The sequence below is a fragment of the Etheostoma cragini genome, chromosome 8 (genome assembly GCF_013103735.1).
Source record: "Etheostoma cragini isolate CJK2018 chromosome 8, CSU_Ecrag_1.0, whole genome shotgun sequence".
Taxonomy (NCBI): Eukaryota; Metazoa; Chordata; class Actinopteri; order Perciformes; family Percidae; genus Etheostoma; species Etheostoma cragini.
This window is the reverse complement of record NC_048414.1, coordinates 7,295,143-7,313,422: the sequence shown is the minus strand read 5'-3', so window position 1 is coordinate 7,313,422 and position 18,280 is coordinate 7,295,143. Positions and strand designations below refer to the sequence as shown.

General features: G+C 39.1%; 3 protein-coding genes across 5 annotated transcripts in view; 2 read left to right on the top strand and 1 right to left on the bottom strand.

The window, feature by feature from the left end:
- Nucleotides 1-909: 909 nt before the first annotated feature.
- On the top strand, nucleotides 910-3,685 carry LOC117949562 (zona pellucida sperm-binding protein 4-like). Its single transcript, XM_034879923.1, has 7 exons — nucleotides 910-1,284; nucleotides 1,972-2,156; nucleotides 2,240-2,337; nucleotides 2,424-2,584; nucleotides 2,674-2,866; nucleotides 3,213-3,390; nucleotides 3,475-3,685. The coding sequence occupies exons 1-7, from the start codon at nucleotides 948-950 to the stop codon at nucleotides 3,628-3,630; spliced, it is 1,308 nt and encodes a 435-aa protein (XP_034735814.1). The 5' UTR covers nucleotides 910-947; the 3' UTR covers nucleotides 3,631-3,685.
- A 1,019-nt stretch (nucleotides 3,686-4,704) lies between these two features.
- tmem263 (transmembrane protein 263) lies at nucleotides 4,705-10,853 on the bottom strand. Its single transcript, XM_034879980.1, has 3 exons — nucleotides 10,659-10,853; nucleotides 8,239-8,309; nucleotides 4,705-5,776 (listed from the first exon to the last, which is right to left on the bottom strand). The coding sequence occupies exons 2-3, from the start codon at nucleotides 8,303-8,305 to the stop codon at nucleotides 5,475-5,477; spliced, it is 369 nt and encodes a 122-aa protein (XP_034735871.1). The 5' UTR covers nucleotides 8,306-8,309; nucleotides 10,659-10,853; the 3' UTR covers nucleotides 4,705-5,474.
- Nucleotides 9,968-18,280, top strand: part of si:dkey-103i16.6 (SIRT1 domain-containing protein) — a 14,757-nt gene continuing 6,444 nt past the window's right edge. For 2 of the 3 annotated variants that reach the window (XM_034879929.1, XM_034879930.1), the window contains exon 1: nucleotides 12,111-12,387. Coding sequence is in view for 1 of the 3 variants with exons in the window: in XM_034879928.1 (XP_034735819.1) it covers nucleotides 9,987-10,032 (46 nt within the window). In the remaining 2 variants the exon portion in view is untranslated. Of the gene's footprint in view, nucleotides 10,033-12,110; nucleotides 12,388-18,280 lie in introns of those variants that run through there. The other variant, XM_034879928.1, reaches the window with a different exon arrangement.

Here is an 18,280-nt window from a genome sequence, read left to right as displayed (position 1 = left end):
TGTTTTTTTTTTATTAAGTATTGTGTTTGTCCGCTTTTGGCAGGGCAATTATCTTACCCGTTATTCCAAGGTTTAATCGTGAAGGTCTACACCAGTTTTGAAAGAAATATTAAATAATCTTCTGCTTACAAATGAAAAGCATTACATCTCACCCTTGCTCAACTCATGCAAGGCTGTAATTGCAACGTAGCTGCTGTTCAGCAAAGGATACACAGTATTTTAGATAAAGTTATACAGAATAGTTTTAGTTTAATTGCCTACATAAACATTTTTTTTTTGAGGATGGGGTCTGCATGTCCTCCTGTGTCATGGAAACATTTAAATGTTTATTTGTGTAAGACAATTTGCCAGCTAAACAAAAGGAAACACTTTACTGGAAGTTTTCTAAACAAGAGTGTTATGACACTGTCATGACACATGAACCCTATAACCCTAACCTTAACAATAATCATAACTTGTCATGACAAATCCGAATGACACTCACTAAAAAAGTGTCATATCATAACCATTTATGACTTGTTCATGTCACTGTAATGTAGAACTTCAAGTAAAGTGTAACCAAACAAAATTAGAAAGGTTCTGTGCATTGCGCACTTGCAAAATAAACATTTGGCAACAAATAAAGCTTAAGGTCACAAAGACCTTTGAAAGGGTTTTTGTGACCTAAATTGTCAATAAATACTTTAATGTCAGTGTCAACTACCCTAATGATCTGATAACATGTTTCCCCCGTCCCGCAACTGACCTTGTGAAGTTGCCAAAAGGCCTTTCAAATCACCTGGAAAATGAAACAAAACATTACAAAATACGCCCCTGTTGCTTTTAAGTGGTTATTAAAAGCTAAAGGTTTGTGGTTATTTGGCCTCAGAGGTGGGGCTTATAAAACATCAAGCCCAGTCACATATAAAAGTGTCAGCACAAATAACAGGTACACTTGGGGACTGTGCATGTCAAACTGCTGTTTAGCCATGGCAAAACGCTGGAATGTCACCTCTTTAGTGGCACTAGCACTGCTAGGGTGCTTAGTTTGGACAAAGGTAGATGCTCAGCCTTGGAAAAAGGTTATTACAGCTCAGCCAATCCAGGTACCACAGCAACCGCAACAACCGCAGCAACCGCCACAACTGCCACAACTGCCACAACTGCCGCAACTACCTTCTTTCCCGAGTTGTGACGTGGCAGCAGAACGGAAAATCCCCTGTGGTGTTTCTGGTATCTCTGTAGATAAATGTAAAGCGATTAACTGCTGCTTTGATGGCCAAGGATGCTACTTCGGAAAAGCAGGTAGATTGTTTTGGGTTGTTTTGAGTAGGCTAAATACTGCATTGTAACATCCGTAGATGACTTTACTAATTATAATGATCCAGATAATATTACTATAGTAAAATGTCTTTGTCGTACATGTAACTTATCTAAATAGTAACTGTAATTTTCTTGGTTAAAACACACATACAATGGGGTACTAGATTTAAGTGATAACAATATGTCACTTAAGGATATGTTTTTTTGATAAAAACTTTGCTGAATAAAATTCTACTGTGATCATTAATATTATGGTCTCATTTTGTAATTAGCCACACTAGCGGAAGGATATTATTGGAATAGACATTCAGGATTCTATCAAAAATCCAAGAGGATGAATTACTGACTTTGGTGATTTTCTTACTTTTTTACTCTAGAAGCATAAGGTCTAGATTTAAGGGTGTCCAATTCCTGCAAAACTGTCATTCCCACAAGCTGTAGCTGCACTTAAATTGGAGCTAATTATCAAATGTTGACATGTCAAACTAAATGGTTAACATCATGTTAAAAGTATGTCTTATAATGCTGATGTTGGCATTTAGCTTTAGCTGTCCCCAAAGCAAACCCTAAAATAGTCCTTAGAATGGCATTAGACTAGTTTTGTTACAGTTTCTTTGGTCTGTAATATAACACCATTTGGCATATCATTGACTGTTGTTGTGCCACCAGTGACTGTCCAGGTCACCCAGGATGCTCAGTTCATTATTGTCGTGGCCAGAGATGCCACTCGGCCAAGGATTGACCTCGAGTCAATCTCAATGTTGGAACAAGGTCCAGGCTGTGCATCTGTTGACTCCAACTCAGATTTTGCCATTTACCAATTTCCTGTTACTGCATGTGGCTCTGTTGTTATGGTAAGAGCTTGATTTTCCCCACTTTTACTAATAAAAACTGTTTTCAAACATTGTTACCCCACCTGCCAGTTTTACTTTTGTAGGAGGAGACTGGTGTTATAATATATCAGAACAGGATGACTTCCTCATTTGAAATGGGTATTGGGCCTAATGGAGCCGTTACCAGGGACAGCTCCTTTGTGTAAGTGATTACCTTTTTTTAATACGTTTGTGGTACCAAAATTTAAGTTCGGGCCAAGCAACATAATGCCAGTTCCCTCTTTTCAGACTGCTCTTCCAGGGAAGGTTCACTGGCACTTCTGTTCAAACTGTAGTTGTAGAAGTATTACCGCTACAAGATCCTCCTCTACCGGTTGCTGCCCTGGGACCCCTCAGTGTACAGCTGAGGTTGGCTAATGGACAATGCCAATCAAAGGGTTGTAATGAAAGTAAGTTCATGTCAGCCTGGCAGTGTTGCTGTGTTTGTAGATCATTTCATAATGTGGGCTGTCATAATAACTGGTCTCTGCTCCCACAGTTGACGCAGCCTATACCTCATTCTACACGGCGGCAGACTATCCTGTGACCAAAATTCTGAGGGACCCTGTGTACGTGGAGGTTCAACTCCTTGACAGGACAGATGCCTCTCTTGTCCTGACTCTGGGTCGCTGTTGGGCAACAAGTGACCCCAAACCTTACAGTCTGCCTCAGTGGGAAATAATAACAAACGGGTAACTAAAATACCAATTCACAACATGTTTTACATTGCCGTCATCCTGTCTGATCATTGGGAAAACTGATTATAATTTTTAAAAAGTGTTGAAAGCAAATATTGGTAAAAGATATTTCCTTAAATGTGGACACCTTAGATTTGTTATCTCGGGTGGAAAAACTAGAGAGAAATTCTTTCTTAACTACCTCAACATATCTTTGGCCTTTTTGTAGAAAATAGAGAGGATAAGCTAATATTTGCCATGATGATGTCTATTAACGAGCTGAAATGACTGAAGGACACTGACTTTCTTATTCAATGTATTTTCAGTGTCATTACTTTGAAATAACTTTCTTTTCATCCAGGTGTCCAAACAACGAAGACCGCTATTTGTCCTCACTGATTCCAGTCAGTTCCTCCTCTGGTCTGGAATTTCCTGGTCACTACAGGCGTTTCCTTTTCAAAATGTTTACTTTTGTGGACAAGCCATCACAGGCCCAGAAGTCACTGCAGCCACAGAAGTCACCGCCCCTGAAGTCACAGGTAATTATTAAATCCTTTGATGAGGATTGCCTGCAACACAATATTTTGGTTTTCCTCTGCCAACACTGTTTTCTACTTGTTAAGGTGTACATTCACTGCAGTACAGCAGTGTGTCAAGCTATGCCCGGCAGAAGCTGTGAACCGGCATGCTTCAGAAGGAAGAGAGATGTGCAACATGTGGACCAGAGGGAGGCTGATCCTAAGCTGGTGCTTTCTGTTGGACCAGTGATCATGAGCTGAGCAGTAAACAGCACAGTGTCAAGCTCAAGAATTTGGCTGAAAGCATTTAGTAAAACATTTGGAACAGTAACATGGTTTAAATTAAATTAAATTACATTACATGCAAAAAGACTTAAGAGTCAAAAGTGAAATAACGCAATGAATCACATTCATCACATGATAACATCCATATTAAAAATACAAGTTTTCCCTGACCCTGACTTGACTCCTGAGACTTTTACTCCAGTACCCCATCCTTTAAAAATATCCTAAGCAAAGAGCATAACTCTAAGAATTCTTTGTGAATGTAAAAGGAATGTAATAAAAGGACAAATGTCTTAAAAACACATACAGTACCATGAGTGCAATAATGATAAAATGCCTTCATTGCTACATAATAAATTTAATTTGCGGTGCCCAGATAGCTCAGTTGGTAGCGCGGGCGCCCATGTATAAAGGTTTACTCCTCAACACAGCAGGCCCAGGTTTGACTCCGACCTGCGGCCCTTTGCTACAAGTCATTCCCTCTCTCTCCCCCCTTTTATTTTTCACTTATATTTAATTGTTCCTGTATAAAAAAAAAAGAAAAAAAAAAAAGCATGTTTAGAATCTTCTTTCCCGGACTTTACAATGACCTGTTCGTGGTTAACAACCTTCAGCATATGTTTTATTTAAACAATATAATATTGCCATGTTTCAATAAATTCTCATTTTCACTTGGCACATTCTGCAACACAGATGAAACACAAGCTTTAAAAGCTTTGTTTTGTATCATACAAGACTCAAATGACATTTTCAATTTAAATTTTACAAAAACAACTTTAATTCAATTTACTGTTACGGGTTAGAGTAATGCTCAAGATGAAAACTAATTCTTTGATACAGTAGGAGAAACTAATGCCTTCACAAAGTGTACATATGTATCCAAAGGAGAAATGTTGACATATTTTGATTTAGGAGTGAAATCAACCAACAGTAACTATCAAAACATATAGTTAGTCAAAAGAGGTCATGTATAAAATGTTATTTATTGACAGTCATAGTAAATTAACACTATAGCTGGAAGTAAAAGGACTTACAATCAAAATACTCTAAATTTTATATTTATTGTAATGATTTAGATTCAGTATCAAAAGTATGAGTCACTTTCCACTCCAGTGAGAATATAACCACCAGAGGGCAGTGTGAAATCAGAAGAAAATTGAAACTTACAAAATCTCCTCAGAGGAATATTCAGTAACAGCCAGCAGATGGCTTCATTATTAACCTGGAATGTACTCTTTGATCAGACGTATTTGTTCATTTGTGCAGGCTGAACAAAGGGAACTGAACAGAAAGGTGATTTAGTCACCCTATACACATTTTCTGAGCCACATGTTTGTCAGTTGACAGTGAAACACCTTCTTGTTAGTTACAGATCATCATTGATCACTGATTGTCCTGCAAGTGAAATGTAAGTGCATTTACACTTTACTCAGCTTTTCTCCTCTGGTACTGAAGTTAAGTTCTATGGCGAACACAACAGTTTGCAGTGAAAGCAGTGTTGTCGCTTATTATCAAATATGAAACATGGACATTTTATTTCAGCATTTTCAGGCACTGGTGATAATAGTGTGTTTCATTTCACAACAGAGCAGGATAGTCTTTGTTAGTTCTTGCTTTGCGGGTCTTAGCCAGAAAAAATATATGAAAGTGGGTTTTACCAACAATCACATAAAAAAACAAAAGAAAAAAAAAACAAAGAACCCTCACCAAAATGTGGACACTAAACTTTTGAGTCCTCTGTTGCTCATGATTCCTACACAGGCAACAGCACAGTGCAAGCCATAACACCTCAGCTGTGTGCGTTCACTCTCCTCTCCCCATCAGTCAGACTTGTCCTTCTTTTTGCCTCCTCCTATGGGAACTTTGCTGACCACTGCAGAACCAACAGCAGTCACTCCTCCAGCTACAGCACAAACTCCTCCTTTAACCAGCCCCACTCCCATCGCAGGCAGGGCGGCTACAGAGTAGACGGTGCTTTTGGTGAGGTCCAGACTCTTTCCACCTATCCAGGTCACCCCACCCACCGTCGCTCCCACAGCTCCCTTGGTGGCACCGTACAAGCCACCCGCCAACCTGCCGAACATGCCTGGCTGCGTCTGTGGATGGTCCTTGATGTTGTCTTCTGGTTTAAAACAACAAAAGAATAATTAAACTACTAATTTCAGTACTACATCACACAGGGTTGTTTCTTCTTTTTCTACTTATTCTTCAGTTAAAGGGATAGTTTGGATTTGTTCAAGTTAAGTAGATGAAGGTTGGCAGGGCCCCAATTGGGAGAAGCAGGCAGGAGTATCGACACAGTAGGTCACAGCTTTACCTTGCCTTCAAATAGCTCTGTTTAAAAAGGTCCCATGGCATGAAAATTTCACTTTGAGGTATTTTAACATTAATATTAGTTCCCCCAGCCGGCCTATGGTCCCCCGGTGGCTAGAAATGACGATAGTTGTAAACCAAGCCCTGGTTATCCTGCACCGCCTTTGAGTAAATGAAAGCTCAGATGGGCCGATCTGGAATCTTGCTCCTTATGATGTCATAGGGGACAAGGTGAGCTCCCCTTTCTCTGCTTTGCCCACCCAGAGAAATTGGCCCACCCATGAGAGAGACACCATGGCTTTCAAACATGCGAAGAGGCAGTTGTTCAAGGCCACACCCACAGCCTCATCCTTGCTAAAGAGTTAATTATCAAAATGGATGCAGAGTAATGTTCTGCCAAAAAGCTAAGCAATTAATTGGCTTACTGTTTCTGCTGCGCATTCTTTTTAGATACAACACATGGCTGCATTTACACGTGTTCCATCATTCAAATATTTAAAAAACAGCCATGTGTCAAAATTATAATCTGCCAAAGAGCTAATAAGTTAGAGTCCAAATATCTTTGGTAAACAGAGGACACAGCTGTGCCTCAAAGAACATTTAATTCACAAATCTGTGCATATTTAAAGGGGTGACAGAATGCTTATATAGGTTATTTCATACTGTTACTTAAGATCTCCTAATAGGGTATGTAACATTGGTTGGGCTGAAAATGGCCCAGTTGCTATTTTATTGGCCCTGAACTACCCTGTGAATTTGGTCTTATTTGGAAGAAAAGCTTTTCTTCCAAATATGGTATACTCATGAATATTTAGATGAGCTACGCACTGATTGGTTGAGCAAACCACATACACACACTGTACATTGGAGACAATACAGCAAATGTCATATCTCAGATACTGCAACGTTATACATTTTTTGTTTGCTATTTTGTTACTAAAATTTACTTCTGATACTTTGTTATGCAAGAAATCAGCTATATAAAGCTCAAATATGGGACGTTTTATGAAAATTGATGGCTAATTGCAAATTTGGTAAGACGGACGGTAATGGTCATACTTCAGGAGCTCCACACAGGTTGACGATGACAGCGGCCGCCTGCTGAGCCCCAAACTCAGGGCAAAGTCTCAATTTCTAGGTTACTGGACTACCGGAGCTTGGGGCTGCCCGGAGCTGGCCTGCTTCTAGAATAACTATAGTATATTTACAGTTTGAATTTCATCACAGCACTTATATCACAGCTACCCTAAGGTCTTAAAAAGTTAAGCTAAAACTTTTGTCGGATTTTAATTTTGTGCATTTTTGTGAATTTTAGGGGTCTTGTTTGGAGGAGGCTAGCTAGCTCTCATTGATAGAGCTTCATCTAGCTTACCAAATAACTCAACACACATATTAATCATAAGATTAACTGGAACCTGTGGTAAGACATTGCGGGCATAAGGAGCTGGCTGACCGCGGTCTCACTCACACACACCGGCCATTTAGCAGGAGAGGGGTGGCAGAACAGCGAGCTGCAGGCCCTGGAGCTCCTTAGGGGGGGCAGTGTCGTTTGATAATCCCGTAACCCTGAAACGGTGACTTTGCGCGGTTATGGAACGCTGCGGGCTGCCGGCCGTGACGGAGATCCATCTAGCTAACAGCGTTCCTGTACGCCGACTGACAGTCGGACAACATTTGCAATTAGCCATCAATTTTCATTAAAAAAAAATACAAATTTTTGACCTCTAAATAGTTGATTTCTTGCATAAAAAGTCTCAGAAGGGAATTTAGTACTGAAATAGCAAAAACATGTCTGTAAAAAAAATCCTGAGATCTGTGCGACCTACATTCAGAAGAATAACTGATCTCAGGTCAGTGGTGTACCCTAGGCAAATGTTGGGACATGACAATGACTAGAGACCAGAGCCAAATAAGGAGAAGCAACATAGTTGACATCAACTATTAGCTTTGTTGAGATCTGCTCGTTTTCACAGGCAGTTTCAAATTGTGAGATTTTCAGATGACAGGTGTCAATGGGATTTGAGGTTCTATGTATGTCCTATTTCCCTTCCAAACTATCAGTTTCCTCCTAAAATCAGTTTTGCATTATATCACCCCTTTAAGTTTACCAGAAGCTGATTACTGTAGAGTTAATCACTAAGCAAAATGTATAATCTACATTTCCATCTAACTTGTCCCACATCTATCTCTTTGACTGACAATATGAAAACCTTTAAAAATGTTGTAGTCACTAAACACAAATGTATCACTATCTTAAGGGCCTAAACCTACCTGTAGCTGCTGGCTCATCATTGAGGTATGCAGGCATGTCCTCAGGCACCTGCCCTGCCTGACTCATCTCTCTGGGAAAATAAATGACACAATTACTTACAAAGATAATGTAAACGCAGATGTACAGAGTGGGGAGCAATAGGGTAATAGATTCTTTGTAACATTGAATAGATTCCCTCTTGGCATCCCAATTTAATTTCTATTATGATGTTAACCCTGTAAGAGATCTGTGCCTGTGCTCGTTGTTGCATATTTTTCTGTTTATTACGGTCTTGTTGGTTAAGAGGGAATCACAAAAAAACAAGACTGTTGTTTTCCCTCTTAAATTTTGCACATTTAAATATTGCACACAGATAGCATTGCCTTTTTTCTTACTTGGTACATGTATGAGTTGCTTTAAAGGTCCCATGGCATGAAAATTTCACTTTATGAGGTTTTTTAACATTAATATGCATTCGCCCAGCCTGCCTATAGTGCCCCAGTGGCTGGAAATGGAAATAGGTGTAAACCGAGCCCGGGGTATCCTGCTCTGCTTTTGAGAAAATGAAAACTCAGATGGGCCGATCTGGAATCTTGCTCCTTATGAGGTCATAAGGGGCAAGGTGACCTCCCCTTTCTCTGCTTTGCCCATCCATGAGAGATAGACATGGCTTTAAAACAAGCAAAGTGGCAGTTGCCCCCTTCTCTCTCTCTTTCTCAAAAGCTACAGACAAAGAAATGAAACATACTAAGGAAAGGTCATTGTGGGACTGCCTCTAGGGGCTGTAATTCTGCACTATGGCGGAATTTTGGGCAAGAGACTTTACATATGGTATCGGTCTATAGGCTACGGTCTATATAAAAGTCTCCAAAGACCACCATGTCATGGGACCTTTAACTTTCATACTGCTAAACACTATAGTATTTAAAAGGCCTTTATTTCAAATAGACAACATTTTTTACATGCAAGTCTACAGGGGAAGCCCTAACTTATGTCAATAGTTAAGCACACAGCATTGTTTTTAAATATACAGAGCTTGCTTTGGGTGTGCTGGTGCTGATCATAAAACAAGGCAGACCTGTTCACGGTTTGCCACAGAGCTGTAAGTTTCAAAAGGTTAAAATGTGTTTTTACTCAAGAACAGGCTTTCTAATAAGAAACTAATTAACAAAAACGTTCAATATGTAGCTTTCTAGACTTCTGGAAAACAATAATAAACAGGACATTTCAAAATAAATGACTCCATATCCCTAAAGTAGAAATTATCTGAGTCCATCGTTTATTATTTTTCTTTTGCAGTTATGAAATCTACGAAAGCGTTACTCAGTCATGGCGTTTAAGATGAACAAAAAAAAAAAAAAAAAAAATAATTTGTTTATTAGTCCCCAATGGGGAAATTACTGCACTACACTCTGTGTACACACTTTTTGTTAGTACTCACACACAGGCCTGAAATACACACACATGCTCAGGACCTATACATGCACTATACATGGAGAGATGTCAGAGTGAGTGGGCTGCCAGCTGAACCAGCGCCCTGAGCGGTCGGGGGGGTACGGTGCCTTGCTCAAGAGCACCTGGCAGTGCCCAGGAGGTGAACTGGCATCTCTCCAGCCACCAATCCACGCTCCCAACTTTTTGGGTCCATACGGGGATTTGAACCAGTGACCCTCCGGTTCCCAACCCAACTCCCTATGGACTGAGCTACTGCCACCCCCAAACAAAAAACAACAAAACAAAACATTAAGGCGAACAAAAGAACGCCTTAATGGCAGCTGAGACAATTTACTGTCGGGTAAACAACAATACACCGTGTATGTCCTTGACAGGTTCAAATTAAATGTACTCATGAGGACTTGGCTAAAGGCCCGACGTACAATGTAAAACTTGTGCTAACGTTAGCTAACCTACCGCATTTGTTCGTGGCATACTGCGTTTACGTTAACTTAAGCTAACGTTAACCCTAGCTACATCCAGTGAAAATACTAAGAGTTTCTTAAGCCTTGTCGAATTACTGTACAATTCAACTTGTCAAAGTTGTTGCCCGTCTCACTTTTACAGCTATAAATGATTAAACGTATTTAGCACAACGAACTATGTTTATTTTGTTGCCTTTAATCGCCATCATTAGCCATTTGTGGAATCTTCTAGCTGAAACATCCAGACACGTCACGGCTCTCTCGAAACAAAACATCACTTTAACGTTTTTTTGTTCGTTTGTTTTTTTAAAAGCCCTTTAACCATTAATCCTTCGACGTTTGTTAGTATTTCCTCAACACATCTGTCCCAATAACACTAATGGTCGAAGGTGTTGGCATTGAAGCTTGTTTGCAAGATAGTATAGATCGTTGTTGTTTTTGTGGATCTGCAGAAGTTCTCATGGCTGACTCTCATTACACAAACAGAACCTCAAACTAACGTTCGCTCGTTTAGCCCTTACCTTGTTTTGTAACGTTATCAAACTGATACAGCGCACTGTGCGGGACTTAAAACTATGCGAGCAAAAAAAGAATTGCAGGTTCCACGGCCTGTAATAGCTGCTGATGGATAAGCCGTGTTGTCTCTCTCTCTCTGACTAACGTTACATTTTGAAGGAGGCAGTCTCCGCCCATTAAAACACACAGAGGTAGCCATAGACATAATGAAGATATGTCTATGGAGGTAGCTATACACTGTTCGTAGGATGGAGCCCCTATCCTCTGCCTAACTAAACCACATCAGAACACATTTAAGTAGCTGTTAGTGTCTAGATAATATCAATGCTGTTCAATGGAATTTTCAGAAATTATGAAATTAATCAGTGATGAAATTAATTCGAAATGATTATAGATGATTTGGTGGTTAAAAAAGAGCAACTGTCGGTACCACGTTAGAAAAGTATCGCAGGGTGTATTATAACGCACGTAAGAACAGAAAGTCTATTTTTATGGTGCTCCTGGCCATCACTTTGGCGCGAGAGAACAGTCGGGACACAAACACCACAACAACATCCTCCCCTGAAAGTGGAAGTGACGTCCACCCTACTTTTTTTCTTTCATTTTTTCAAATCCTACATCAAAGATCGTCTCTTTATGAAGAAATGTCACGTTATAGTATACAAACAGAGCAGACTCAAATGCCACTTAATACATAATATTAAGATACATTTTCATGAGGAGAGTGGAAATTGCATTACTGTAAACCAGCCAGTGTGGGAAACTGCGTCCTGGCTGCAAAGCCTCAAGGGTTATATATTTAATGTGTGTCAGTTTCTTTCTGGTAATATTTGCAAATTATTTTGGGCACCTGATTAACTGAATGATTTGGGCCTCAGACAGATCCAGCATACATGTCTTCACTAGCTGTTCTCTGTAGACCTAGCTGTGTTTACCTCGCTATTACGGTTTGTTTGTGCATGAATGTAGGGCCTACAGTCAAAACAAAGGCAAAATAGAATGGATAAATATTAAAGATACAACTGCGGTGACCAAAATAAACATTTGCTGAACATTTTAAAAAGTGAGGCAAGGCTGTTATATCTATGCACACTGAGCAAGAGGCAGGGTAAATCCTGCATCTGCACAGGTCACCAATCTCAAAAGCTGTTACAACAAGATTCTGTGAGCACAAGCAATCTATTTTTAGATGTTAATCTAAAGTAAGATAATTTTATCTGCAATCAAAAAATAATAAGGAATTGTTGTAATCATGTCTCTGTAATCATGTAATCATGTCAACAAATGCGTCTAATCATGTCAATTGTTGTAGTCATGCCTCACTGGGACAGTTATAAACAATAGCGCCATTGTTAATGTTATTATAAGAGCATTCCATATTGTGACTAGTATTTCTGCCGTGAAAAGGGAAACCACGTGACTCCAGCTCTTGTTTCCCGCCTGTATCCGTAATGATTTCTTTAGTACCCGGAAACAGCAGCAGAGTGACAGCTCTTTCCTCTAAAACTCACAATTTAGGCTGCATGCAGATAAAGTGCATGAGAAGAAGGAGACACCTTCACCACGACTGAATCGTGATGTTAACCTGACTGCAGCGGACTTTGGATTACAAACTCTCAGTTTAGCGCTGAAGCGAGCTTCGTTTTGGATGTAAAACATCTCGAGTTGCCCAATTGAAGACCCAACGTCGCTTGCTCGTCGGTTCAGCATTCAAAAGTTCCGCCGTCTGGAAAGGTAAATGACAATGACGTTATCATAGCCCTATAAAAAGGTTGGTGGTATTAGCATTGATGTCAGAGGAGTGGACGCCCATCTTTTTGTCAATAATTCCCTGTAGAGTGGCGCTACATTAGCCCCAAAAGCCTAACGTTAAATCTTTAAGGGAGGTTTCTAAGATCTTGGGATTTTATTTTAATTTAGTGAGTGTTTTAGCCTGAGTCTGTTTACCTAACGTGGCCCAACTCAGTCTGATGAGAAAATACAGTTTTTCTCTAATAAAAAGCTGTTATGTAAGTTGCTTTTTGAATCTCATTTAGTTTAAAGCCCCACTCCAGTCCAAAATATGTTTTTCCTATTGTTTTTTCACTTGGTTGTATAGAGCTTCACTGTGCAGATGTTTGGGTGTGTGCAGTTTATCACCAAACGTTTTGAGCCACTGAAGGAGGAAAGTTTCTCTGTGCTCACTTATGTCTCATGTTTAAATGTGTAGCATCATCTGTGACATCATAACTAGTGTGTAAGCCAATCATGGTTCAATGTGCAATTTACACATGTAATGTGGATCCGGAAAGCCTCCAGGTTATCGAGCTAAAATTGTTTCTTCATTACATGCAAGAAAGATGATCTGAGATAAGAAGGAACAGTTTTTGAGAGAGAGAGTTTTCATACCAATAGCAAAAAAATATCTCTCTCAAAAGACTTTTTTAAACTCTGAAATATGTATTTTTTGCTACGGTGGGGGAAAAAATTCTTTCGAAAACGTTTATTATTATAATTATACAAAGAGTATTTTATGTCTTAAAACAGTGTTTCTCAAACTTTTTTTAAACGTTTTACTTTAAAAAAGTTTGTGTAAAAAGAAAGATTACAGCGCTGGCAGTGATAGATAGATTCACTAAAATACAGCCTTTTAACTAAAAACATTTAAACTCTACGATTCAACTGTTTAGGATCCATCACTTAATTAATTCATTATAATAGCATAATTATTTTAGAAATTATGCATGACGTATTTTATTTTTATTTATTTATTTATTTTTAATTTCACGTACCCCCTGCAGTACTCCAAAGTACCCCTAGGTGCACACGTACCCCCGTTTGACAACACTGTCTTAAAACATTAGTTTTAATTAATTTAACTGGATCAAGTAATTAGTTTAACTGGATCCATTAATGCTTGTACTTGGTACAGGCAGATGTCCCTCTTAAATCAGAGATTACCAACCAGGGGTGTTTCTGCATTTGCCCCAGGGTACATGGAAAGAATAAAGAGTTACTCAAGAAAAAAGAAAGAAAGAAGAAAAAAAAAATACAAAAAAAAAAATATATATATAGGCCTATTATTTGATTTTAAAAGAATATATTCACATAGTAACATTAGTCACTTGAACACTCTGGTTGTAGTAATGTACAACAATGATGTAGTGTACACCAAATGATTCCTTAATCAACATCTGAAAAAAGCTATTCATTTTATAATCCTTTATAAAATAGAAACAGAGAAAGTTAATACTCCATTATTCTAATAAATCAAAATCTGCTCATCAATAAATCAAATCCCTCTCAGCAACAGGAGGCATGATCTTCTTGCACTGCAGTAAACAAACGTATAGGTTGGAGACGATGGAGCGTCCTTTGTAATCACAGTGTACTGTATGTTGCATAGATTGTTTTTCTAAATGGGTTGATGGTTTTCATGTGTAATGAGATTTTGGTTCCAGCAGGTGTCAGTGTAGCCTCACTGTTAGTTGCTTGACTGTCTACTAGAAAAGTGTCAATTTAGCCCCGGAATTCTTTCAGCACTGTACATCCAGAAGTGGTCCTTTTTTTTTTTTTTTCTCCATTTTGGTCACACGTAGTAAGACACACTGTTATGTTCTCAACAACATGTTTTGCGAACGGGCTAGTTAATGGCCCTTTATGCCTTCAGTCAAGGTTAAAAAGTAGAAGTTATATATTAGTTATATATATTATTAGGTTGATCAATTAGTCAATCGACAACTAGAACCCAACTATAAAAGCTATATTGGAAACCATTTTACCGTGAAAGAAATTTATCAAACACAACCTTTCACTGGTAGTTTATTCGAAAAATGAATTAGCAGATAAATTGACAATGAAAAAAGTGATTTGTTGCAGCCCTATAGCTGACTTTAATTACCTGGACACCCGTCATTTTTCTGATTCTCTTGCTGGTTTTGTTAGATGTCTTGTAGAGGTGGTGTAGCCTTTTTGTCAGAGCAAAATGAGAGCGTACCTGTGCTTTCAATTTTGTTATTTTCACATCCCCTTCTCTCACAGCATTGTTGTACAAATCAAATCACATCTCATAATTGGTGTTTAATGTAGGGCTGGTAAGTCCTCACAAGAGTAATGGGGCAAGAGTCAGTAGTTAGCCACTACCATCGACCCACTGGGCAGAATTAGCTCTCCACCACCCACCTCTCCCTCTGTGTGAGCAAACAATATACTAACACAAATTAGGACTCGCTGCTTTGTGTCAATTGAGCGTCCAACAAAGATGCTACACAGAGTGATATGTCATTAGTGAGCAGGTGGCGAAGGAGGACATAGAGCTGTTGCCTCTCCAACTAAGTAATGAAGAGGTTTCCATAGCGACCAGGCTGCCTGTTGCCATCCTTGTGTCGTGGGGGGCAGCAGAGATCAAAGTTGGCTGTCCTCAATTCTGCTGTAAGTGGAGGGTTAAATGCTGGGGTTGCAGAGGGAAAGCCCCTCATTAAAGTTAACCAAATCTCCTTTAAGACACAGGAGACATGTTACTCCAGAGGCACCAGGTACAAGTTGTCAATAGAACACGACCAATAAAGGATTTTTAAGGCCGATATGATACAAATATTTGGTTATTTAAAAATCCAATATTCCAATATAATGTATTTAAAAAAAAAGTTATTAGTTATTTATGAGTTCTCACTAAAATAACATGATAACAATTTGTTTTATTGTCACAACATGACAAAGAAACATCAAAGTATATTAAAGTTCTGATAAATAAAATGTATTAAAATACAAACTTAAGAAATGAAACTTTAAACAAAAACACAGTAACAAAAAAAAAAAATCAGTGTTGCCAACAGGGATGTTTTAGGTTTGGTCCACAAACTATGCAACGCCAACACTCATAACATGGTTGACCGTCCCTTTTTGTTTTATCTTGGCCGATAATTATTTATAAGTCATTATAAATGCCAATACCAATAGTCGACTGTATCGGTCGAGCTCTAGTTCGTAACAATCAACTCTCTAGAAAACCAAAACCATTTCAGACAGGAACCTCTTGGGCTTCATCAACGAGCAGTAAGTGTCGGCTGTTGCATTTTTGTTGTTTTGACACAAATCCTGCTGCTCTTTGCTGGTGTTTGGCTTTTGGTCCCAGCCTCTAAGTAAAAGGATTAGCCGTTAGCCTGACTATTTATTTGGGGGGGGGGGGTGCAAGGGTGGGCACCAGGGTGTGCCCAGTGTTGTAGGACTGTCCTAATTAGATAACTGTAACCCTCATATGAGCAGCTACACTCCTGGTGGTCCGGTACTGGGACACACTCAGCTTTTCGTCTGGGGAGAGCTGCGAGAACAAGCAGTGTGAAAGGCCAAGTAAAGGGGGTGGTCTCAAATCCTTTTTAAACCTTTTGTCATTTATACAGGGATTTATTTATCAACAAACAATGCTAATAGTATTTGGAGCAAAACATTACTGTATTAAAAAAACATTTAAAACACTATAAAGCAGTTTGATCACAAAAAAATTTACTTTTGAATGGGACTTTTTAACTTTAAATATAGATTTTTTTTTAAATGGCACAATATCAGTTTTAATTTGTTTTAGGTTGTTGTCCTCCATTTTGTCAACATCGCCCTTTGTGTTTGGACTGGTTGTAACCTGTTTGCCTAAAAACCTGCTGCTGCCTCGCCACAGTATTCTGCAGCCAAACTTGTGTTTTTGTGTTGCGTTTTCTCGAGATGTTTAAGTTTCTCCTCTTTTCCCCATGAGTCAAGTTTAAGTAAGTGTATGATTAACATTCAAGGAGAAATACACCCGTGTGCTTTATTTGTTGTCCTAGGTCATGTTGGTCGTTTGTGTGCATGACTTTTTCTGCAAGTGTAACTTCTCCAGATATGATTAGAGGGTGTGTTGACATATTGGATCAGCAGCTACAGTGCACCATCTGTGTGAGACCGTAATAACTGAGCAAGTGATTGATTGCCTGTACCCAGCAGTGTCTTTTTTTTTTTTTTTTTTTTTTTTTATATACAGGAGTCCAGACAAAAGCCAAGACCCTGACCCTCCCGCTGTTTTTAATAGTTCTTTAGGATGTGCAGGGAGGGAAAAGAGAGTAGTAATGTGTGGGCTTCAGCCTTTTAAGGAGGTAAAGTGAAAGAAGATTGAGTGCCTAAAATGAAAGTAGTTTAGAGAATGTTAGATTGTTATGATGGTTCAAGGGCTTGTCTACAATTGTTAGAATTAGAGCCCGACCGATATGTCGGTGGGCCGATATTAGGCATTTCCTGATATATTGTTTTGGCAAATATAATGGCCGTTTATTAAAATAAAATAAAAACAGAGGTGGTCAACAGTCCTTTTAAAAAAACAAAAAATTCACTCCTTCATTTATAATGACAAATAAATGATTCTGATAATCAATATTTAAAATGTAAAAACGGACAGTCAACCATGTTATGAGTGTTGGCGTTGTACCGTTTGTCCACCAGAGGGCGCTGTTGGCAACACAGGTTATTTTTAGGGCCCGAGCGCCGACAGGTATGTATGACGTATAGTGTTGTGTGAGGTATCATTGAACTCAGCAGAGAATTCCTTTTTCTTTGGTGATGTTTTACCCGCCCCCCTATGATGCGGCCACGCCCCCTTTCACAGATTATGACCTGTATGACGCATAGGCTTGTGTGAGGTATCGATGAACTCAGCAGAGACTTCCTTTTTCATTGGTGATGTTTGACCCGCCCCACTATGATGCGGCCACGCCCCCTTTCACGGATAATGACTTGTATGACGTATAGGCTTGTGTGAGGTATCAATGAACTCAGCACGGAGTTCACTTTTCATTGGCGACGATTTTCAGCGTATGAGTGACGCGCAAATGCGCAGTCGCAAGGAGAGGCGTCCGCCGGTAACTCTGACTCGCGCAGGTTAGCGAGGGCCCTCCATCGCTGCTTGCAGCTTTAATTTGTTATTGTGTTTTTGTTCAAAGGACTTTAAGTATCATATCTTAAGTTTGTATTTGTATACATTTTATTTATCAGACCTTTAACATATTTTAATGTCCCTCTGTTATGTTGTGATAATAAAACAAATTATCATTATATAATAAATAAATATCTACAAATAACGTTTAAATAATCTGTTTATGTTTTGTCACGCATTTCTGGATTTTTTAAAATATTTTTTTAATATATATATATATATCGGCATATTGGATTTTTAAATCACCAAATATTCGTATCGGTATCTGCTTTAAAAATTGTGCGCTAGTTAGAATCGAGTTACAAAAGTTGACATCAGTTTAAGGCTTGATAATGACACATTTTCTTGAAATGTTGTACAATTAAAGAAAGGCTTTAGGACTGTCATCTTAAAGGCTGCCAATGCCTTTAGTGACCCCTCTTCTCCTCTCCCACCCCTTCCGGAGGGCGATAAGGTGTTTCTGGAGAAAAGCTTGTCTTATCTCCCTGCTGCCCTCTGAAGCAGTCATGTTTTATGGCTTGTAGTTCTTTTGTTTCCTTGTCGGCTGCCTCTCCCTGATCGCTCACACTCATTCCTCATGGAAGTTGTTTGAAGGCCTAGAATAGCTTTGGAAAAGAAGCCCCCCCCCCTCCTCCTCCTCTTCTTCTTCTACTCCTCTGTTCCCTCTTTATTGAATCCCGCTTCCGTATCATT